The sequence below is a fragment of the Nannobrachium achirus genome (assembly GCF_963921795.1).
Source record: "Nannobrachium achirus genome assembly, chromosome: 20".
In the NCBI taxonomy this organism is placed as follows: domain Eukaryota; kingdom Metazoa; phylum Chordata; class Actinopteri; order Myctophiformes; family Myctophidae; genus Nannobrachium; species Nannobrachium achirus.
The window spans coordinates 1,935,080-1,954,050 of record NC_137827.1 but is presented as its reverse complement, the minus strand read 5'-3'; the positions used below and the strand labels follow the sequence as shown (position 1 = coordinate 1,954,050).

General features: G+C 44.1%; 2 protein-coding genes across 2 annotated transcripts in view; one reads left to right on the top strand and one right to left on the bottom strand.

The window, feature by feature from the left end:
• Window positions 1-1,217: 1,217 nt before the first annotated feature.
• Window positions 1,218-6,864, bottom strand: slirp (SRA stem-loop interacting RNA binding protein). Its single transcript, XM_080750063.1, has 4 exons — window positions 6,774-6,864; window positions 4,634-4,692; window positions 3,778-3,885; window positions 1,218-1,752 (listed from the first exon to the last, which is right to left on the bottom strand). The coding sequence occupies exons 1-4, from the start codon at window positions 6,841-6,843 to the stop codon at window positions 1,684-1,686; spliced, it is 306 nt and encodes a 101-aa protein (XP_080606189.1). The 5' UTR covers window positions 6,844-6,864; the 3' UTR covers window positions 1,218-1,683.
• A 774-nt stretch (window positions 6,865-7,638) lies between these two features.
• alkbh1 (alkB homolog 1, histone H2A dioxygenase) overlaps window positions 7,639-18,971 on the top strand; it is a 19,370-nt gene continuing 8,037 nt past the window's right edge. The window contains exons 1-5 of the mRNA XM_080750477.1: window positions 7,639-7,846; window positions 9,703-9,811; window positions 10,571-10,733; window positions 12,852-12,942; window positions 13,913-14,106. Of these exons, the coding sequence (XP_080606603.1) occupies window positions 7,703-7,846; window positions 9,703-9,811; window positions 10,571-10,733; window positions 12,852-12,942; window positions 13,913-14,106 (701 nt within the window). The 5' untranslated portion in view covers window positions 7,639-7,702. The remainder of the gene's footprint in view (window positions 7,847-9,702; window positions 9,812-10,570; window positions 10,734-12,851; window positions 12,943-13,912; window positions 14,107-18,971) is intronic.

Here is an 18,971-nt window from a genome sequence, read left to right as displayed (position 1 = left end):
TGAAGCCCAGAGGCCTCATCTGGGTTTAATCCTTTCAGTATTATTTTGTATAAATCTGTGTCACCTTGCCTTGTTTTTGCAAACTGTTAATAAAGTATTCAATTGAAACAACCAAACCCCAAAAGGACAATGTCAAATACTTACAACATCTAACGTTTACTTTAGTAATACAGGCATGTGTTAATTAATCAAAAATCCTGCAAATATATTTTGTATATAATAATAATTTTGCCGTTTGTTATACAGCCTCTATATAACAGTTAAGCCCCTTGTAGATTAAGCCCCAAACAGAAGCTCACCCTCCGCTGTAGAAATGTTGTGCTCCCTTCCCATTGTAGCAAATTGCATGAATTAGACATTATCTGTCGCTGGACGCTGCAAAAACGCTGATCCAAGTAGTGATGCGCAGGAGCGAGAATTGAACACCACTCTCCCACTCGCCAGTCCGACACGCAAACCACTGTGCCAATAGAGCTGAGCTGGATTGGCAGGGCTGTTGCAGGGCGGTTTATTGGCTGGAGCTTCACACGCTTTTGTCTTCTCTCAGCTTGATTACAGCAATGCACTTCTCTCTGGCCTGACAAAATAAAATAAATCTACTGACTAGATTACAACAAACACAGCAGCCAGAGTTTGAACTAAAACAAAGCTGAGAGAACGTATTACTCCAGTTTTTAGCTTCACTACATTTGCTCCTTGTAATTTTTAGGATTGATTTTTTTGTTTTGTACTTGTTTATAAGGTAAATCTGTAAATTGAAACCATAGGACACCAGGTGAACAACACAACTGGCATCAGTTTAAAGGACAACTTTTTTTTTTTTTTTTACAAGGGTTCATATGTTAGATGAGTGTTAAAATGTTTTAATTTACTTCTTTCTATTGTTTTAGAGATTTTAACAAGTTTGATTTGCATGCATGGCATGACTGAAAGTGGCTAAATATGTATTTTTTTACACAATAAGCCCATTCCCAAGATGCACCACAATCTTTCATGGTCAGATGTGACTTATGGGGGCTGCTGTAAATGGATTATTGTGTCTAAAAATATGTATTTAGCCACTGCATGTCCCACCCACTGAAATCAAAATACTAAAAACACTTTTGGACATTATTATGGTCAGGACAAAACAAGCCTGATGAGTAACAAAAACATGAGAAGTGTCTACATGATGCTCATATCTATTCTAGGTCAAATTAAACAACACAATGCAGATCACGATTAAATCAACATATTTATTGTTGCATGTTGGACACAGCTGGACACAGCTGGACACAGCTGTACACAGCTGGCTGAATAGAATCCTTTTTACACTGGATGTGAACGTGTGTTGGTGTGGTGGAATGTGTAGCTCTATGATGGAGATCAACAACAGTTAGTGACACAATATTAAAAGGTTGGGTAAGTGATATGTTTGGTTTAAAACAAGTATTTTCTTTGTAAAAAGGTTAAATTACAATATTCTTGATAGTAATCATTGCTATAGAGTTTGTTCAGTAACAGTGTTAAATAGCGTTGTCTCTCCAACTCGTAAACGGAATATAATTCTTAGGTGGGTGAACATTTAGGGAGACAACATAGAGCTATTTAACAACTTATTATAACCAAAGACAATCACTTAACCAACCTTTAACAACAACAATAATAATAATATAATAATAACAGAGGTTGTTGTGGTTGACATCAGTCGTACTCGTCTTTGTTGTTCTTCTGTGATGTCACCGCTCTGGACCGGTTCCTCTGGACCTGGAGCTGAAGATACACAACACTGTTACACACTGAGGACAGCCTGGAGGAAAAAAAACACTTCTCACAAAGCCCAAGTAATAAAGTCTATATGCACGGCAGCCATTTTGGAAAGAAACCAGTGATGTCCGCACACACACACACACACACACACACACACACACACACACACACACACACACACACACACACACACACACACACACACACACACACAGCTTCAGTTATAGCAGAGATCTGTAAGACCTGTGGAGGAAGTAAGGAGGAGGACCAGGTTCTTCCCAACATGGCTGCTGTTCACAGAGACTGTTGTCACTATAATACAGGTTAATCCTACTGGGGGGGTGGTTCTATGATGATGTATAATGCAGGTTAATCCTACTGGGGGGGTGGTTCTATGATGATGTATAATGCAGGTTAATCCTACTGGGGGGGTGGTTCTATGATGATGTATAATGCAGGTTAATCCTACTGGGGGGGTGGTTCTATGATGATGTATAATACAGGTTAATCCTACTGGGGGGGTGGTTCTATGATGATGTATAATGCAGGTTAATCCTACTGGGGGGGTGGTTCTATGATGATGTATAATACAGGTTAATCCTACTGGGGGGGTGGTTCTATGATGATGTATAATGCAGGTTAATCCTACTGGGGGGGTGGTTCTATGATGATGTATAATGCAGGTTAATCCTACTGGGGGGTGGTTCTATGATGATGTATAATGCAGGTTAATCCTACTGGGGGGGTGGTTCTATGATGATGTATAATACAGGTTAATCCTACTGGGGGGGTGGTTCTATGATGATGTATAATGCAGGTTAATCCTACTGGGGGGGTGGTTCTATGATGATGTATAATACAGGTTAATCCTACTGGGGGGTGGTTCTATGATGATGTATAATGCAGGTTAATCCTACTGGGGGGGTGGTTCTATGATGATGTATAATACAGGTTAATCCTACTGGGGGGTGGTTCTATGATGATGTATAATGCAGGTTAATCCTACTGGGGGTGGGGTTCTATGATGATGTATAATGCAGGTTAATCCTACTGGGGGTGGGGTTCTATGATGATGTATAATGCAGGTTAATCCTACTGGGGGGTGGTTCTATGATGATGTATAATGCAGGTTAATCCTACTGGGGGGTGGTTCTATGATGATGTATAATGCAGGTTAATCCTACTGGGGGGGTGGTTCTATGATGATGTATAATGCAGGTTAATCCTACTGGGGGGGTGGTTCTATGATGATGTATAATGCAGGTTAATCCTACTGGGGGGGTGGTTCTATGATGATGTATAATGCAGGTTAATCCTACTGGGGGGTGGTTCTATGATGATGTATAATGCAGGTTAATCCTACTGGGGGGGTGGTTCTATGATGATGTATAATGCAGGTTAATCCTACTGGGGGGGTGGTTCTATGATGATGTATAATGCAGGTTAATCCTACTGGGGGGGTGGTTCTATGATGATGTATAATGCAGGTTAATCCTACTGGGGGGGTGGTTCTATGATGATGTATAATGCAGGTTAATCCTACTGGGGGGTGGTTCTATGATGATGTATAATGCAGGTTAATCCTACTGGGGGGTGGTTCTATGATGATGTATAATGCAGGTTAATCCTACTGGGGGGGTGGTTCTATGATGATGTATAATGCAGGTTAATCCTACTGGGGGTGGGGTTCTATGATGATGTATAATGCAGGTTAATCCTACTGGGGGGTGGTTCTATGATGATGTATAATGCAGGTTAACCAGTGGTGTGATATGGATTTTAGAAGTGTGGGTCCTCTAAATTCATGACGTCATGCACACAGGCTGTTTTTATTGTTAATCAGTGTGCATATGAGGCACGCGTGCGTGCAGCAAAATAAGTGTGGCATCTCACCCTTGAGGTTAACCCTACTGGGGTTCTATGATGATAATGTTATGATAATGTTATGTGGTGACAGGTGGGCTTGTAGATCTGTACCTTATGGTTCTATAATGTTACTTATGTGACAGAGGGTTTGTAAATCAGTACCTTGGCTCCCTCCAGTACGTGTGGTTCTTTGTGCAGAGCGTTGTTCAGACTCTCCTCACTGATGTAGGAAACCCAGCAGAACCCTCTGTGGAACCCTGTTTCTTTATCCTGAAATATAACATACATCATGTTAACCTAACCCTGAAATATAACATACATCATGTTAACCTAACCCTAACCCTGAAATATAACATACATCATGTTAACCTAACCCTAAAATATAACATACATCATGTTAACCTAACCCTAACCCTGAAACATAACATACATCATGTTAACCTAAATTAACCTAACCCTAACCCAGAACCCTGTCTCCTTATCCTGAAACATAACATTAAACATAAACTAAAGGGCACTATGAGGCAGCAGAACTAAGGACGGTTGTTTTCGTTTTGGAGGAATCTGTCATGGTTAAAATGGAGTTTGAAGTTACAATGGGTTTGTATAATTATATGAAGGGGTTGAGTCTGATGAAATCAGTATCAAATATCTAAATAAACAATATTGAATCAAGCAACTTAAAAAAACTGTTCACAAAAGCCTGAGCAGACAATTAAATGACCCAAACCTTTTTTGAAAGAGAAATATCCCTTTAAAAGTCAATCAGATATATAGTATAGAGCATCGCAGTTCCTGCCCCTTTTAAAACTATGCTGGTGCCTGAAGCGATTTCCCATTCATTTAAACCAAAAGGTAATCACAAAGGCTGTGCACACAGACCAATTGACATGCTCCTAAAAATATATACTTCAAATATAAAAATGCATTTACTCTGCACGCACGCACGCGCACACACGCATACGCACACGCACACACACACACACACACACACTAGATGTATCCTTGATAAAGTTACCATGGGTAGCAGACATCTCTTCACTTGTCCAAACTGTCCGAAGTACTCCTTCATCTCCTCTGAAAGACACAACATTAACATTAACATTAAATTTAGGCATAGAATTATTGAATGCTTTTAACTATTGAAAAATAGCAGATCTACAAGCTCGCAGCGCGGCAATCGGTGCCGCGCTGCGAGCTTGTATATCTGCTATTTTTGAAAAAGTCGTAAAAATGTGTGCAAATCTTTGAATATATGTATTTTCAAAGCGAACGATTGTAACTCAAATTTTGCTTCTGGGTGGTCCCTGTAACTAAATATTTTTAGATGGGGTCCGTGGCCAAATAAATATCATTTTGGGGGTCCTTCACATGAAAAGGTTTGAGAACCACTGACATAGTAGTCTCTCAAGAACAGACTAACTGAGCTCCAGTTAAGTGAAAAGGACCTTTTCTTTGACGATGGCTGGCCAGATTGCTGACATAGAAACCCTTAGAAGGATTCAAAAGACACTTATAGAATCGGGTCAAAATTATAATTTTCACGATCTTTCAAAAATAGCAGATCTGCTATTTTTCAATAGTTAAAAAAGCATAAAATAATGATACACAATAATGTGTGCCCGTTCTAAATGGGTTAACAACATCTCCTCTCCAACATTACTTTATTAGAATCAGGAGTCACAAGCACATATACTCACTGCTAGCTATGATGCACAAGCAGCTCTTTAGATGCTGTTTTTAATATCTGTAATCAAGAGTTGCAACACCAACCACTGACAGCCCATAATACATCCAAACAGAAAAGTCTGATTGAATTAATCAATGTTAAACTCACCAACATTGCAGCGGTACGGAAAGCTTGAATTATCCTCTATCTGCAAAGTGTTTGTTTCGTAGACATGTTAAGAAGAGTTCATTTCCGTCAATACATTCCGAGCAGGGATTATTTTTCTGTTAAAGTTTGGAAGCGCTCGTGGGAATTTGGGAAATCACTCAACGGTCGTGTGTACCACCTGGTTCTAAATTGCACATAATGCAGGAGGCCGTTTTTGTAAACGAGCGCTTCCAAACTCCAACACTTAGAAAAATAATCGCCTGCACAACATTTCTTGACAGAAAGTAGCTCATAACATGTCGACAGTGTTTTTTTTTTATGAAACAAACACTTTGCAGATAGAAAGAGGATAATTCAAGCTTTCAGTAGAGCTGCAATGTTGGTCAGTTTAACATTGTTTTATGAAACAATGAACCAGACAGGACTTTTCTGTTTGGATGTATGGGCTGTCAATGGTTGCAACTCTGTAGATTCAACATTTATCTGGAGGGAGTTGTGGCTAACTATGGTCTAGGCTGGTTGCTATTGATTGATTGATTGAATAAATAAATAATGTATTGTCAGTTTGCATAGGAAAAAGTACAGTTTTGTGACAGTGAAAGCCTGTAAGCCTTTTTGGCTCATTTACACAGGAACCACTTTATGTATCTCATATAACATTGAATGACAGACAGATAGAACACAGTGCTATGAGGAGGATAACATCAATAACAAAAGCAACACAAAGTAGTCATAAAGAAGGAAAAAATGAAAATAGAATATGGTCCAGTGAATTTAATATTAATGTTTATTGAATATAAATATAAATTAATACTCACTAGTAGCAATAGTCCAGGGCATTTAATATAAATATAATATAAAGTATTAATACTCACTACTAGCTATTAGTCCAGGGTATTTAATATAAACATAATATAAAGTATTACTACTCACTACTAGCTATAGTCCAGGGTATTTATTATAAAGTATTAATACTCACTAGTAGCAATAGTCCAGGGTATTTAATATAAATATAATATAAATTATTAATACTCACTAGTAGCTATAGTCCAGGGTATTTAATATAAATATAATATAAAGTATTAATACTCACTACTAGCAACAGTCCAGGGTATTTAATATAAATATAATATAAAGTATTAATACTCACTAGTAGCAATAGTCCAGGGTATTTAATATAAATATAATATAAAGTATTAATACTCACTAGTAGCTATAGTCCAGGGTATTTAATATAAATATAATATAAAGTATTAATACTCACTAGTAGCTATAGTCCAGGGTATTTAATATAAATATAATATAAAGTATTAATACTCACTACTAGCTATATTCCAGGGTATTTTGGTGACAAAAAGCTCAAACACCTTCTTGCTGCTGGTCGCCGCCATGTTGGATGTCCTTCAACAACCTCTGACCCCTCTGACGTCATTGTCGTCACTGTAATCATCACGTGACTCAAATTGAGGAGCTATGATTGGTTGGTTGGTTGTTAGCAGCCCTGAAACATAACCGTCGTATCTCACCACCGTCATGGATCCACCTCAAGGTGATGTTGAGCAGTTCATCACATTTTGCAGCGCACGTCCAAACAAAGAACTTTATTTCAAGAATAAAGTTCTTATTGAAGGCTCACGGTTGTCTCAATACGGGCCGCTCAAACAGCATTACCCGTATCTTCCGTATCATTTAATAAGAAGCATTTGAATCCGATCAACGGCCATTTTCACGGATTTTCTCAACGCGACCCCATTTGTCGGGAGGTGTACTGCACTCTGATACATTAAAACCTTTTGTAAGAAATGGCGACCGTTCGGATTAAAATGCTTCTTATTAAACAATACGGAGAATAAGGGTAATTCTGCTCAAGCGGACCATACTGTGACATCTGTGAGCCTTCAGTAAGAACTTTACTTTTTAAATGTGAACGTCTTTGTTGACATACGGGGCAAATTGTCTCAACTGCTCAACAGTAAGTTGAACGCCATCCATGACGGCGGTGAGAAATCACGTTTCAGGGCTAGGAAGGAGGGAGGCGTGAAAAACAGCAGATCTACAAGCTCACAACGCGTCGAGGCCGCGACCCGTTGTGAGCTTGTAGATCTGCTGTTTTTCCACGCACCGTGGAGGAGGGAGGGGGGAGAGGGAGGAGCCTGGGTGTTGTTTACAAGATGGCGGCGCCCATGCAGGCTGCGGCGTGCAGAAAGAGTTCACTTATAAAACTATAAAAATAACAATAACAATGATTTAATGAATAATAATATTAACATGGCGGGAGTGTCCTTGGCGGGAGAGGACGCCTTCAGGAAGGTGTTTAAGTTCTATAAGAGCAGAAATCCTTCTCCTGATCTGAGCAATGTGGTGGACTTCTGTAGAGCAACACACTGTGACAAGGTGTGTGTGTGTGTGTGTGTGTGTGTGTGTGTGTGTGTGCGTGCCTGCGCGCGTGTGCATTTTGGTTGATTGATTGATTGATTGAAGCATGTATTAGCAGGTTGCATAGGAAAAAGTACAGTTTCATGACAGTACAGTTCACTGGTACAAGGTCAACTAAAAGGAGATGCTAGTAAGCTTTACGGCTTATTTACACAGGAACCAATTTATGTATCTCATATAACATTGAATGACAGACTGATAGAAGAACACAGTAGCCTACTATGTAGTAGATTAGATATCATTGATTGAAGGCTTTATTAGAAGTTTGCACAGGAAAATGTACAGATTCATGACGGTACAGTTCACTGGTACAAGGTCTACTAAAAGGAGATCCATGAAAAGACTAAGCTTATTTCAACAGGAAACCATTTAAGTATCTCATATAACATTGAATGACAGACAAATAGAACACAGTACTATGCAGTAGATATGTAAAGAAAAGGGGGGGAAAAAAAGAAAAGAAAAACAGTAAATCTAAATAAACAGTAAGTATATACAAGGAATATACAGTAAATCTAAACAAACAGTCAGTATATACAAGGAATATACAAGTATACAAGTATATACAAGCAAGGGGCAGGGAGGGTAGGGTTGGGCTAGGTTTTTTACCAGTTGCGAACGGCTGCTGCCTGTAAGTGGTTTTTCAGGGCATTTTTAAAGGATGCTAGTGATCCACACTCCTTTATGGCCTTCGGTAAGGCATTCCACATTTTTGTGGTATAGCAGAAGAACGAGTTCGACCCTTTCTTTGAGTTGACTCTGGGTTGAACGTGATCTGTGGCACTGCCTCTGGTGTTGTAATTATGGACATCCTTAACGTTTATAAAGTATTTTGACAGGTACTTGGGTATCATAGTGGTGTGGTGTATCTTGTACACCAGGCCCATTGCAAGTTGCTGTACTCTGTCATCTACTCTGAGCCACCCCACTCTTAACTGGTGAGTAGCGGTGAGGTGAGTCTGATAGGGAAGGTTAAGCAGGACCCTAATTAGTTTATTTTGGGCTGTTTGGAGTTTAGTTTTAAGGGCTTGTGGGGCGTCACGATACCATACGTGGACTCCGTAGTCAAAGAGGGGCTGGATTATTGCACCAGCTATGGTCTTCAGTGTGCTGAAGTTGATCATTGGGGCGATCCTCTGTAGGAAACGAGTTCGTTGGTTGATTTTTTTTTATTACTTTTGAAGTCATCTTTTCGCTGGAAAGATTAGCTTCAAGGATACATCCTAAGTAAGAGATTTCGTTTTTTCGTGTTATGACCTTGTCACCCACTTTGATTGTGAAGTCATCTACCTTTTTGAGGTTATGATTTGATCCAAAGAGGATGGACTCGGTTTTTCCCAGGTGAATTGATAATTTGTTGTCGTTAAGCCATGTGCAGATCTTACTCAGTTCAGAGTTAAGTGTCTTTTTAACCTGCAAGTGGTCCTTGCCCGAGACTAGGAGAGCCGAGTCATCCGCGAACAGGTTGCAGTCGCAAGCAGATGCCATGTCGTTCACGTATATTAGGAACAACAGAGGTCCCAGTATGCTACCTTGAGGAACACCACAGTCAATATCAATATCAGTCAACATCAATAACAAAAAATGTAATAAAGATGAAAAAGGGGAGGCAAGTATGGGCTTATTTGCCTGAACTATTTGAAACACCTTGGTTACTGTAAATCCCTGGATAAAGAGTGAATGACTACAAATTTGTGACAGTGTGTTGGGACTGACACAATTATGACATTATACGAGACAAATTATTGTCGCTGAAATAATTTCTAATAATGATTTGTCTCTGCCGCTGTGTACGTGCGTGTGGTGATTGACAGGTGGTCCCCACCATTCTAAACCCTGCAGCAGTGAGTGACATGGAGGCCAGTAGAGTTGGACTGAGACCTGCCCGGGACTGGAGAGCTTTCAGCCTGCATGGATACCCAGGTTTATACCTTACTGTTAAATACATTAAAAAAAAAATATTATCCCATCGCAGAATTTCACATAATCAGCCAAATGGCCCAGATTATGAAGGGGTCAGGTTTTTAAAAAGGTGGCATAATCGCCTGCATATTTCTGCCCGCATATTTCAGAACTACTCACATATTTCACTGCATAAAGTCACATAAACCCCAGCGTAATTCACAACTTTTAGCATATTTCGCCAACTATCTGCATATTTTGCATGTCACATATTTCACAACTTTCCACAATTTCACCGCATAAAATCACATACAAACCTGCATATTTCATAGCAAAATCAAGGATTTCTGTTCAATTATTTTAGTCATCATAATCAAGAACTTCTGCCCGCGTTTTTTTGGAGGGTTTAATTATAATGTGTACCGTACCCAGGTTTATGCATTGCTGTTCATCAAACAAACCCAGGTTTACTACATTCTATTATTCATTACTTGGACACCAACCAGTGTTCATTCCTGCTCCCCACTTCCGTTTAGTCTTTATCGTGTAAAGATATTTTAAAATATAACAGATTATATATAACATTATATATAACAGCTTCTGTTTTCAGCTTTTGGAAGCCGTTTTTCAAACATGCTCGCAGCGCATCAATTCGTGCCACGCTGTGAGCTTGTGCATCTGCTATATATATATATTTTTTGAATAGCCAAGGCTAAGATCTAAAATGACACGAATGCTTTCCAGGTTCCAATGATAACCAGGCCTCTCTCTTCCCCTCAGGGTTCATCTTCATCTCCAACCCCTTCCTCCCGGAGGCTCATGTCTGCTGGACCCGTCAGTGTCTGAAGATCTTCCCCCAGAAACCCAACGTGTGCAACCTGGACATGCACATGAACCCCACGCACACGCAGGACCTCTGGGGTCAGAGCGCCACCGCCATCAGGTTAGGCCTGGCTTCTCTTCACTTCACATCAGGGTGGATTTGGACAGCACATCTTGATTTAGTGTTAGGGTGCCCTCACACCAAAATACCTATGAGAGTGGAATCCGCGTTCCGCCAATGCATTTCAATGAGAAGGGAGCGTTTTTTGCAGAAATCCTCTGCTGGCATGAAACCGCTTCACTCTCATTGAAATGCATTGGCAGAACACGGATTCCATTCTCATAGGTATTTTGGTGTGAGGGCACCCCAAGTCATGTTTTAGTCAGCTGAAATGTTTTGCTTTTAGTTTAGTTTTAGTCGACTACATTTCAGTTGACTAAATGTACAGTTGATTTTGTCGACACAAATGTATTTTACACTTGGTTGCCTGCTGAGATTAGCCAATCTACAAGTTAACATGTCACAGTGAGCTTGTAGATCTGCTATTTTCAGAACGCAACCTAACATACTGTAAAATGACTTGTGTTTTAGTTCTACTGGATCTCTTCTCCACTAGTCTCTCCCTAACATTTTAAGTAGTAGTTACAATTACCCAGTTTTCTCATCATCATATTGTCACCAGGCCTGGAATTTCATCATTTTAGGGGCGCGGCCACTTGGCCTTTGAGGTTGTCCATTTATTGAGGGCACAAAGGCCAAATGCCAGGGCAGGAAGGCCATCAAATAAAATAAAGTTTCCATTGAAATAATTAATTGAATTTAAAGGTTACATTTAATATGTAGAATATCTGCTGTGAAATAGAAAAGGGTATTTACAGTCTGATGCTCAGCCCTGTACAAATCAAAGATACTGGATTGGTTTAAAAATGAGGACTCAACAAGACACCGGTGTCTACGGTCTACATATTGACCAGACAGAGCAGAAAGTGGTGCAGTCAGCTGGGGCATTAATGCCACTGTGGTCTCAGGTCATGCCATTGGTTTGAGGGGCATTAAGGCCACTGTGGTCTCAGGTCATGCCATTGGTTTGAGGGGCATTAAGGCCACTGTGGTCTCAGGTCATGTCATTGGTTTGAGGGGCATTAAGGCCACTGTGGTCTCAGGTCATGCCATTGGTTTGAGGGGCATTAAGGCCACTGTGGTCTCAGGTCATGCCATTGGTTTGAGGGGCATTAAGGCCACTGTGGTCTCAGGTCATGCCATTGGTTTGAGGGGCATTAAGGCCACTGTGGTCTCAGGTCATGCCTTTGGTTTGAGGGGCATTAAGGCCACTGTGGTCTCAGGTCATGCCTTTGGTTTGAGGGGCATTAAGGCCACTGTGGTCTCTGGTCATGACATTGGTTTGAGGGGCATTAAGGCCACTGTGGTCTCAGGTCATGCCTTTGGTTTGAGGGGCATTAAGGCCACTGTGGTCTCAGGTCATGCCTTTGGTTTGAGGGGCATTAAGGCCACTGTGGTCTCTGGTCATGACATTGGTTTGAGGGGCATTAAGGCCACTGTGGTCTCAGGTCTTGCCATTGGTTTGAGGGGCATTAAGGCCACTGTGGTCTCAGGTCATGTCATTGGTTTGAGGGGCATTAAGGCCACTGTGGTCTCAGGTCATGTCATTGGTTTGAGGGGCATTAAGGCCACTGTGGTCTCAGGTCATGTCATTGGTTTGAGGGGCATTAAGGCCACTGTGGTCTCAGGTCATGTCATTGGTTTGAGGGGCATTAAGGCCACTGTGGCCTCAGGTCATGTCATTGGTTTGAGGGGCATTAAGGCCACTGTGGTCTCAGGTCATGCCATTGGTTTGAGGGGCATTAAGGCCACTGTGGTCTCAGGTCATGCCATTGGTTTGAGGGGCATTAAGGCCACTGTGGTCTCAGGTCATGCCATTGGTTTGAGGGGCATTAAGGCCACTGTGGTCTCAGGTCATACCATTGGTTTGAGGGGCATTAAGGCCACTGTGGTCTCAGGTCATGTCATTGGTTTGAGGGGCATTAAGGCCACTGTGGTCTCAGGTCATGTCATTGGTTTGAGGGGCATTAAGGCCACTGTGGTCTCAGGTCATGCCATTGGTTTGAGGGGCATTAAGGCCAAACTGAGGGGCAACGACGGCCATGGCCTTCATGACATTCCTGCCCTGAAAGGCCCACATTTGTTCCTAATCATATGTTTGGTCTGCTTTCCTCACAGGAGTAAAGGTTCTGATAAAAGACGACCCAAGACTCTCCTGGAGAAACTCCGCTGGGTGACTCTGGGTTATCATTACAACTGGACTACTAAGGTACCAGTTATCACTACAACTGGACTACTAAGGTACCAGTTATCACTACAACTGGACTACTAAGGTACCAGTTATCACTACAACTGGACTACTAAGGTACTAGTTATCACTACAACTGGACTACTAAGGTACTAGTTATCATTACAACTGGACTACTAAGGTACTAGTTATCACTACAACTGGACTACTAAGGTACTAGTTATCACTACAACTGGACTACTAAGGTACCAGTTATCACTACAGCTGGACTACTAAGGTACCAGTTATCACTACAACTGGACTACTAAGGTACTAGTTATCACTATACTGCCCACAAAGCAGGGACATGCTGGCCATTGGGAAAAGCGGGACAACTCCCGAACGGCCGGTCCAATCCCGGCCTGTCCAGACCGGCCATTAACAGATTCATCGGTTAGTATTTAGGGCCTTGCAGCGCACCCAGAAGGCGATTTTCCCGGGCTGAATCAGGGGCCCAGCTCGTCCCTGACACAAAGCCAGAGTGCAGTAGCTACAAACACTTTTTTTTTTTTTTTTTTTCTGTTGAAATCGCCATAGGAGAATTCTTTTGTAATTTTCTCATGACATTATGGAGCCTTGCACCTTAACCTTTTTAAACTGGAGTGTTTCTGCCTTGTTGCAGTCATCTCTCCACGTACTATGACTTCTAGTTAAGATATTCACGCACAAACTCTCTTTAAATGGTGGCTGTGTTTTGTTTGCAGCTTTTGTTAAAAAACGGAGATGGAGACTGACTGTCATCACATCACAGGAATGTGACAAAAACTAAAATAACAATCAATCTCCATGAATTCAAGGTGTCATAGAGTGTGTAAATAATAGAGAAATACGTTGTTGTTAGGGTGAAACTACTCCTTTGAAGTGATATCATTTCTTTATAGAACCAAGTGATTTCGGTTAAGAAAAAAATGAAGAAACTAATTGTGTGGACGTTGTTGTATTTTTTATACAGACCTACTCTGCAGATCACCACACGGCGTTCCCCGGCGCCCTCCAGTGGCTGTCGGAGCACGTTGCAGCGGTGTGCGGCTTCCCAGGCTTCAAGGCGGAGGCAGGAATCCTTAACTATTATCACTGTGACTCCTCTCTGGGGATCCATGTGGACGAGGCTGAGCTGGACCACAGCACACCTCTACTGTCATTCAGGTAGGGTGGGTGGGTAGGTAGGGAGGTAGGTGTAGGTAGGTAGGTAGGTAGGTAGGTAGGGAGGTAGGTAGGTAGGTAGGGAGGATCCATGTGGACGAGGCTGAGCTGGACCACAGCACACCTCTACTGTCATTCAGGTAGGGTGGGTGGGTAGGGAGGGAGGGAGGGAGGGAGGTAGGTAGGTAGGTAGGTAGGTAGGTAGGTAGGTAGGTAGGGAGGTAGGTAGGTAGGTAGGTAGGTAGGTAGGTAGGTAGGGAGGTAGGTAGGTAGGTAGGTAGGGAGGTAGGTAGGGAGGTAGGGAGGTAGGTAGGTAGGTAGGGAGGTAGGAAGGTAGGTAGGTAGGGAGGTAGGATCCATGTGGACGAGGCTGAGCTGGACCACAGCACACCTCTACTGTCATTCAGGTAGGGTGGGTGGGTAGGGAGGGAGGGAGGGAGGGAGGTAGGTAGGTAGGTAGGTAGGTAGGTAGGTAGGTAGGTAGGGAGGTAGGGAGGTAGGTAGGTAGGTAGGTAGGTAGGTAGGTAGGTAGGGAGGTAGGATCCATGTGGACGAGGCTGAGCTGGACCACAGCACACCTCTACTGTCATTCAGGTAGGGTGGGTGGGTAGGGAGGGAGGGAGGGAGGGAGGTAGGTAGGTAGGTAGGTAGGTAGGTAGGTAGGGAGGTAGGTAGGTAGGATCCATGTGGACGAGGCTGAGCTGGACCACAGCACACCTCTACTGTCATTCAGGTAGGGTGGGTGGGTAGGGAGGGAGGGAGGGAGGGAGGTAGGTAGGTAGGTAGGTAGGTAGGTAGGTAGGGAGGTAGGTAGGTAGGTAGGTAGGGAGGTAGGTAGGTAGGTAGGTAGGTAGGTAGGTAGGTAGGTAGGTAGGTAGGTAGGGAGGTAGGTAGGTAGGTAGGTAGGGAGGTAGGATCCATGTGGACGAGGCTGAGCTGGACCACAGCACACCTCTACTGTCATTCAGGTAGGGTGGGTGGGTAGGGAGGGAGGGAGGGAGGGAGGTAGGTAGGTAGGTAGGTAGGTAGGTAGGTAGGTAGGGAGGTAGGTAGGTAGGATCCATGTGGACGAGGCTGAGCTGGACCACAGCACACCTCTACTGTCATTCAGGTAGGGTGGGTGGGTAGGGAGGGAGGGAGGGAGGGAGGTAGGTAGGTAGGTAGGTAGGTAGGTAGGTAGGTAGGGAGGTAGGTAGGTAGGATCCATGTGGACGAGGCTGAGCTGGACCACAGCACACCTCTACTGTCATTCAGGTAGGGTGGGTGGGTAGGGAGGGAGGGAGGGAGGGAGGTAGGTAGGTAGGTAGGTAGGTAGGTAGGTAGGTAGGGAGGTAGGTAGGTAGGTAGGTAGGTAGGTAGGGAGGTAGGTAGGTAGGTAGGTAGGGAGGTAGGTAGGGAGGTAGGTAGGTAGGTAGGTAGGGAGGTAGGTAGGGAGGTAGGTAGGTAGGTAGGTAGGTAGGGAGGTAGGGAGGGAGGTAGGTAGGTAGGTAGGTAGGTAGGGAGGTAGGTAGGTAGGTAGGTAGGGAGGTAGGTAGGGAGGTAGGTAGGTAGGTAGGTAGGGAGGTAGGTAGGGAGGTAGGTAGGTAGGTAGGTAGGATCCATGTGGACGAGGCTGAGCTGGACCACAGCACACCTCTACTGTCATTCAGGTAGGGTGGGTAGGGAGGTAGGTAGGTAGGTAGGTAGGTAGGTAGGTAGGTAGGTAGGGAGGTAGGTAGGTAGGTAGGTAGGTAGGGAGGTAGCGAGGCTGAGCTGGACCACAGCACACCTCTACTGTCATTCAGGTAGGGTGGGTGGGTAGGGAGGTAGGTAGGTAGGGAGGTAGGTAGGTAGGTAGGTAGGTAGGTAGGTAGGTAGGTAGGGAGGTAGGTAGGTAGGTAGGTAGGTAGGTAGGTAGGTAGGGAGGTAGGTAGGTAGGTAGGTAGGTAGGTAGGGAGGTAGGTAGGTAGGTAGGTAGGTAGGTAGGTAGGGAGGTAGATAGGTAGGTAGGTAGGGAGGTAGATAGGTAGGTAGGTAGGTAGGTAGGTAGGTAGGTAGGTAGGTAGGTAGGTAGGATCCATGTGGACGAGGCTGAGCTGGACCACAGCACACCTCTACTGTCATTCAGGTAGGTAGGTAGGTAGGTAGGGAGGTAGGTAGGGAGGTAGGTAGGTAGGATCCATGTGGACGAGGCTGAGCTGGACCACAGCACACCTCTACTGTCATTCAGGTAGGGTGGGTGGGTAGGGAGGGAGGTAGGTAGGTAGGTAGGTAGGTAGGATCCATGTGGACGAGGCTGAGCTGGACCACAGCACACCTCTACTGTCATTCAGGTAGGTAGGTAGGTAGGTAGGGAGGTAGGTAGGGAGGTAGGTAGGTAGGATCCATGTGGACGAGGCTGAGCTGGACCACAGCACACCTCTACTGTCATTCAGGTAGGGTGGGTGGGTAGGGAGGGAGGTAGGTAGGGAGGTAGGTAGGTAGGATCCATGTGGACGAGGCTGAGCTGGACCACAGCACACCTCTACTGTCATTCAGGTAGGTAGGTAGGTAGGTAGGGAGGTAGGTAGGGAGGTAGGTAGGTAGGATCCATGTGGACGAGGCTGAGCTGGACCACAGCACACCTCTACTGTCATTCAGGTAGGGTGGGTGGGTAGGGAGGGAGGGAGGTAGGTAGGTAGGTAGGTAGGTAGGTAGGTAGGTAGGTAGGTAGGTAGGATCCATGTGGACGAGGCTGAGCTGGACCACAGCACACCTCTACTGTCATTCAGGTAGGTAGGTAGGTAGGTAGGTAGGTAGGTAGGGAGGTAGGTAGGTAGGATCCATGTGGACGAGGCTGAGCTGGACCACAGCACACCTCTACTGTCATTCAGGTAGGTAGGTAGGTAGGTAGGTAGGTAGGTAGGGAGGTAGGTAGGTAGGATCCATGTGGACGAGGCTGAGCTGGACCACAGCACACCTCTACTGTCATTCAGGTAGGGTGGGTGGGTAGGGAGGGAGGTAGGTAGGTAGGTAGGTAGGTAGGTAGGTAGGTAGGTAGGTAGGTAGGATCCATGTGGACGAGGCTGAGCTGGACCACAGCACACCTCTACTGTCATTCAGGTAGGTAGGTAGGTAGGGAGGTAGGTAGGGAGGTAGGTAGGGAGGTAGGGAGGTAGGTAGGTAGGTAGGTAGGGAGGTAGGTAGGTAGGTAGGTAGGTAGGTAGGTAGGTAGGGAGGTAGGTGGGTAGGTAGGTAGGTAGGTAGGTAGGTAGGTAGGTAGGTAGGTAGGGAGGTAGGTGGGTAGGTAGGTAGGTAGGTAGGTAGGTAGGTAGGGAGGTAGGTGGGTAGGTAGGGAGGTAGGTAGGTAGGTAGGTAGGTAGGTAGGGAGGTAGGTGGGTAGGTAGGTAGGTAGGTAGGTAGGTAGGTAGGTAGGTAGGTAGGGAGGTAGGTGGGTAGGTGGGTAGGTAGGTAGGTAGGTAGGTAGGTAGGTAGGTAGGTAGGTAGGGAGGTAGGTGGGTAGGTAGGTAGGTAGGTAGGGAGGTAGGTAGGTAGGTAGGTAGGATCCATGTGGACGAGGCTGAGCTGGACCACAGCACACCTCTACTGTCATTCAGGTAACACCAGGGACGTGGAGAGAATGTTAGAGAGGCAGGGGCTGAAATTTCCAAAAGGGCCTTTTGGTGAAAATAGCCAACCTCCAAGTAGGCATGGGACGATACGCGATATTATCGTTTATTGGGATAAAAAACACTCACAATAATCGTATTGTTGAGATTTAATTTATCGTGATATGGTCCTCCGTCATGCACTGGGATCAATTCACCTTTTATTTCTAGAGCTGCATATCTGGTACCACTTAAACCCTACAGTATATAATTGGTAAAAGGTACTTCTAATATACAGTATGTACTTGATACAGTCAGTTTTTCACTCTCTATCAAATGTCTTTACCAAAGAAATGTGGAGCTCTTTTTGAGCTTGTAGATCTGCTACTTTTGCTGTTTTCTTTTATTTATTCTTTATCCGTAAAAGTAACAGTTTTGGAAGAACTGGTGCATTTTTATAGTCCTTTATCCAAAGCTCTACAATGTGACACACACACACACACACACACACACACACACACACACACACACACACACACACACACACACACACACACACACACACACACACACACACACACACACACACACACATCCCTGTGCATACGTACGTTTGTTGTTGAGTGTGTGTGTGTGTGTGTGTGTGTGTGTGTGTGTGTGTGTGTGTGTGTGTGTGTGTGTGTGTGTGTGTGTGTGTGTGTGTGTGTGTGTGTATTGTTATGACCACGGCTCTTAGGCCATAACAAAAGGAGAGGGACACGGCTGTTAAAAGTGCACAAAACATATTTATTTACAGTACACTATAAACAGTAATATGAACCAAACTTAAATGGTTAAGCAACCATTTAAATCAGTGTAATCAGTAGTGCCAGCAGTGTGTGGAAGATGTAGTGTGGTGGTGTTGAAGGTGCAAACCAAAAGTTAGGCTAAGCCCAAAGTGCTGCTGCTCTCATGGCAGGAGAGAGAGACTGAGTGTGACCACACCCAGCCTTTTATAGAGCACCCTGGGAACACTGGCCAGGTGCTCCCAATGCACCTGAGTGACAATCAGCAGTAACCTCACATCACCAGGCTTTCCGCTGGGGGAAAGCCTGGTCTTCGTTTACTAAACGGGCCGTTTGATCCGGTCGGGAGCGGAAGATCTCCTACGTTTTTCTGTAGTCCAAAACGGACTACACTTTGGCCGGAAACAACGACCGGAAACAGTTTCAACCCAGTTAGCGCATGCGCAAGTCGTTAGCCATGTAGTTAGCGCATGCGCAAGTAGTTAGCGCATGCGCAAGTACGGGTTAAAACTGTTTC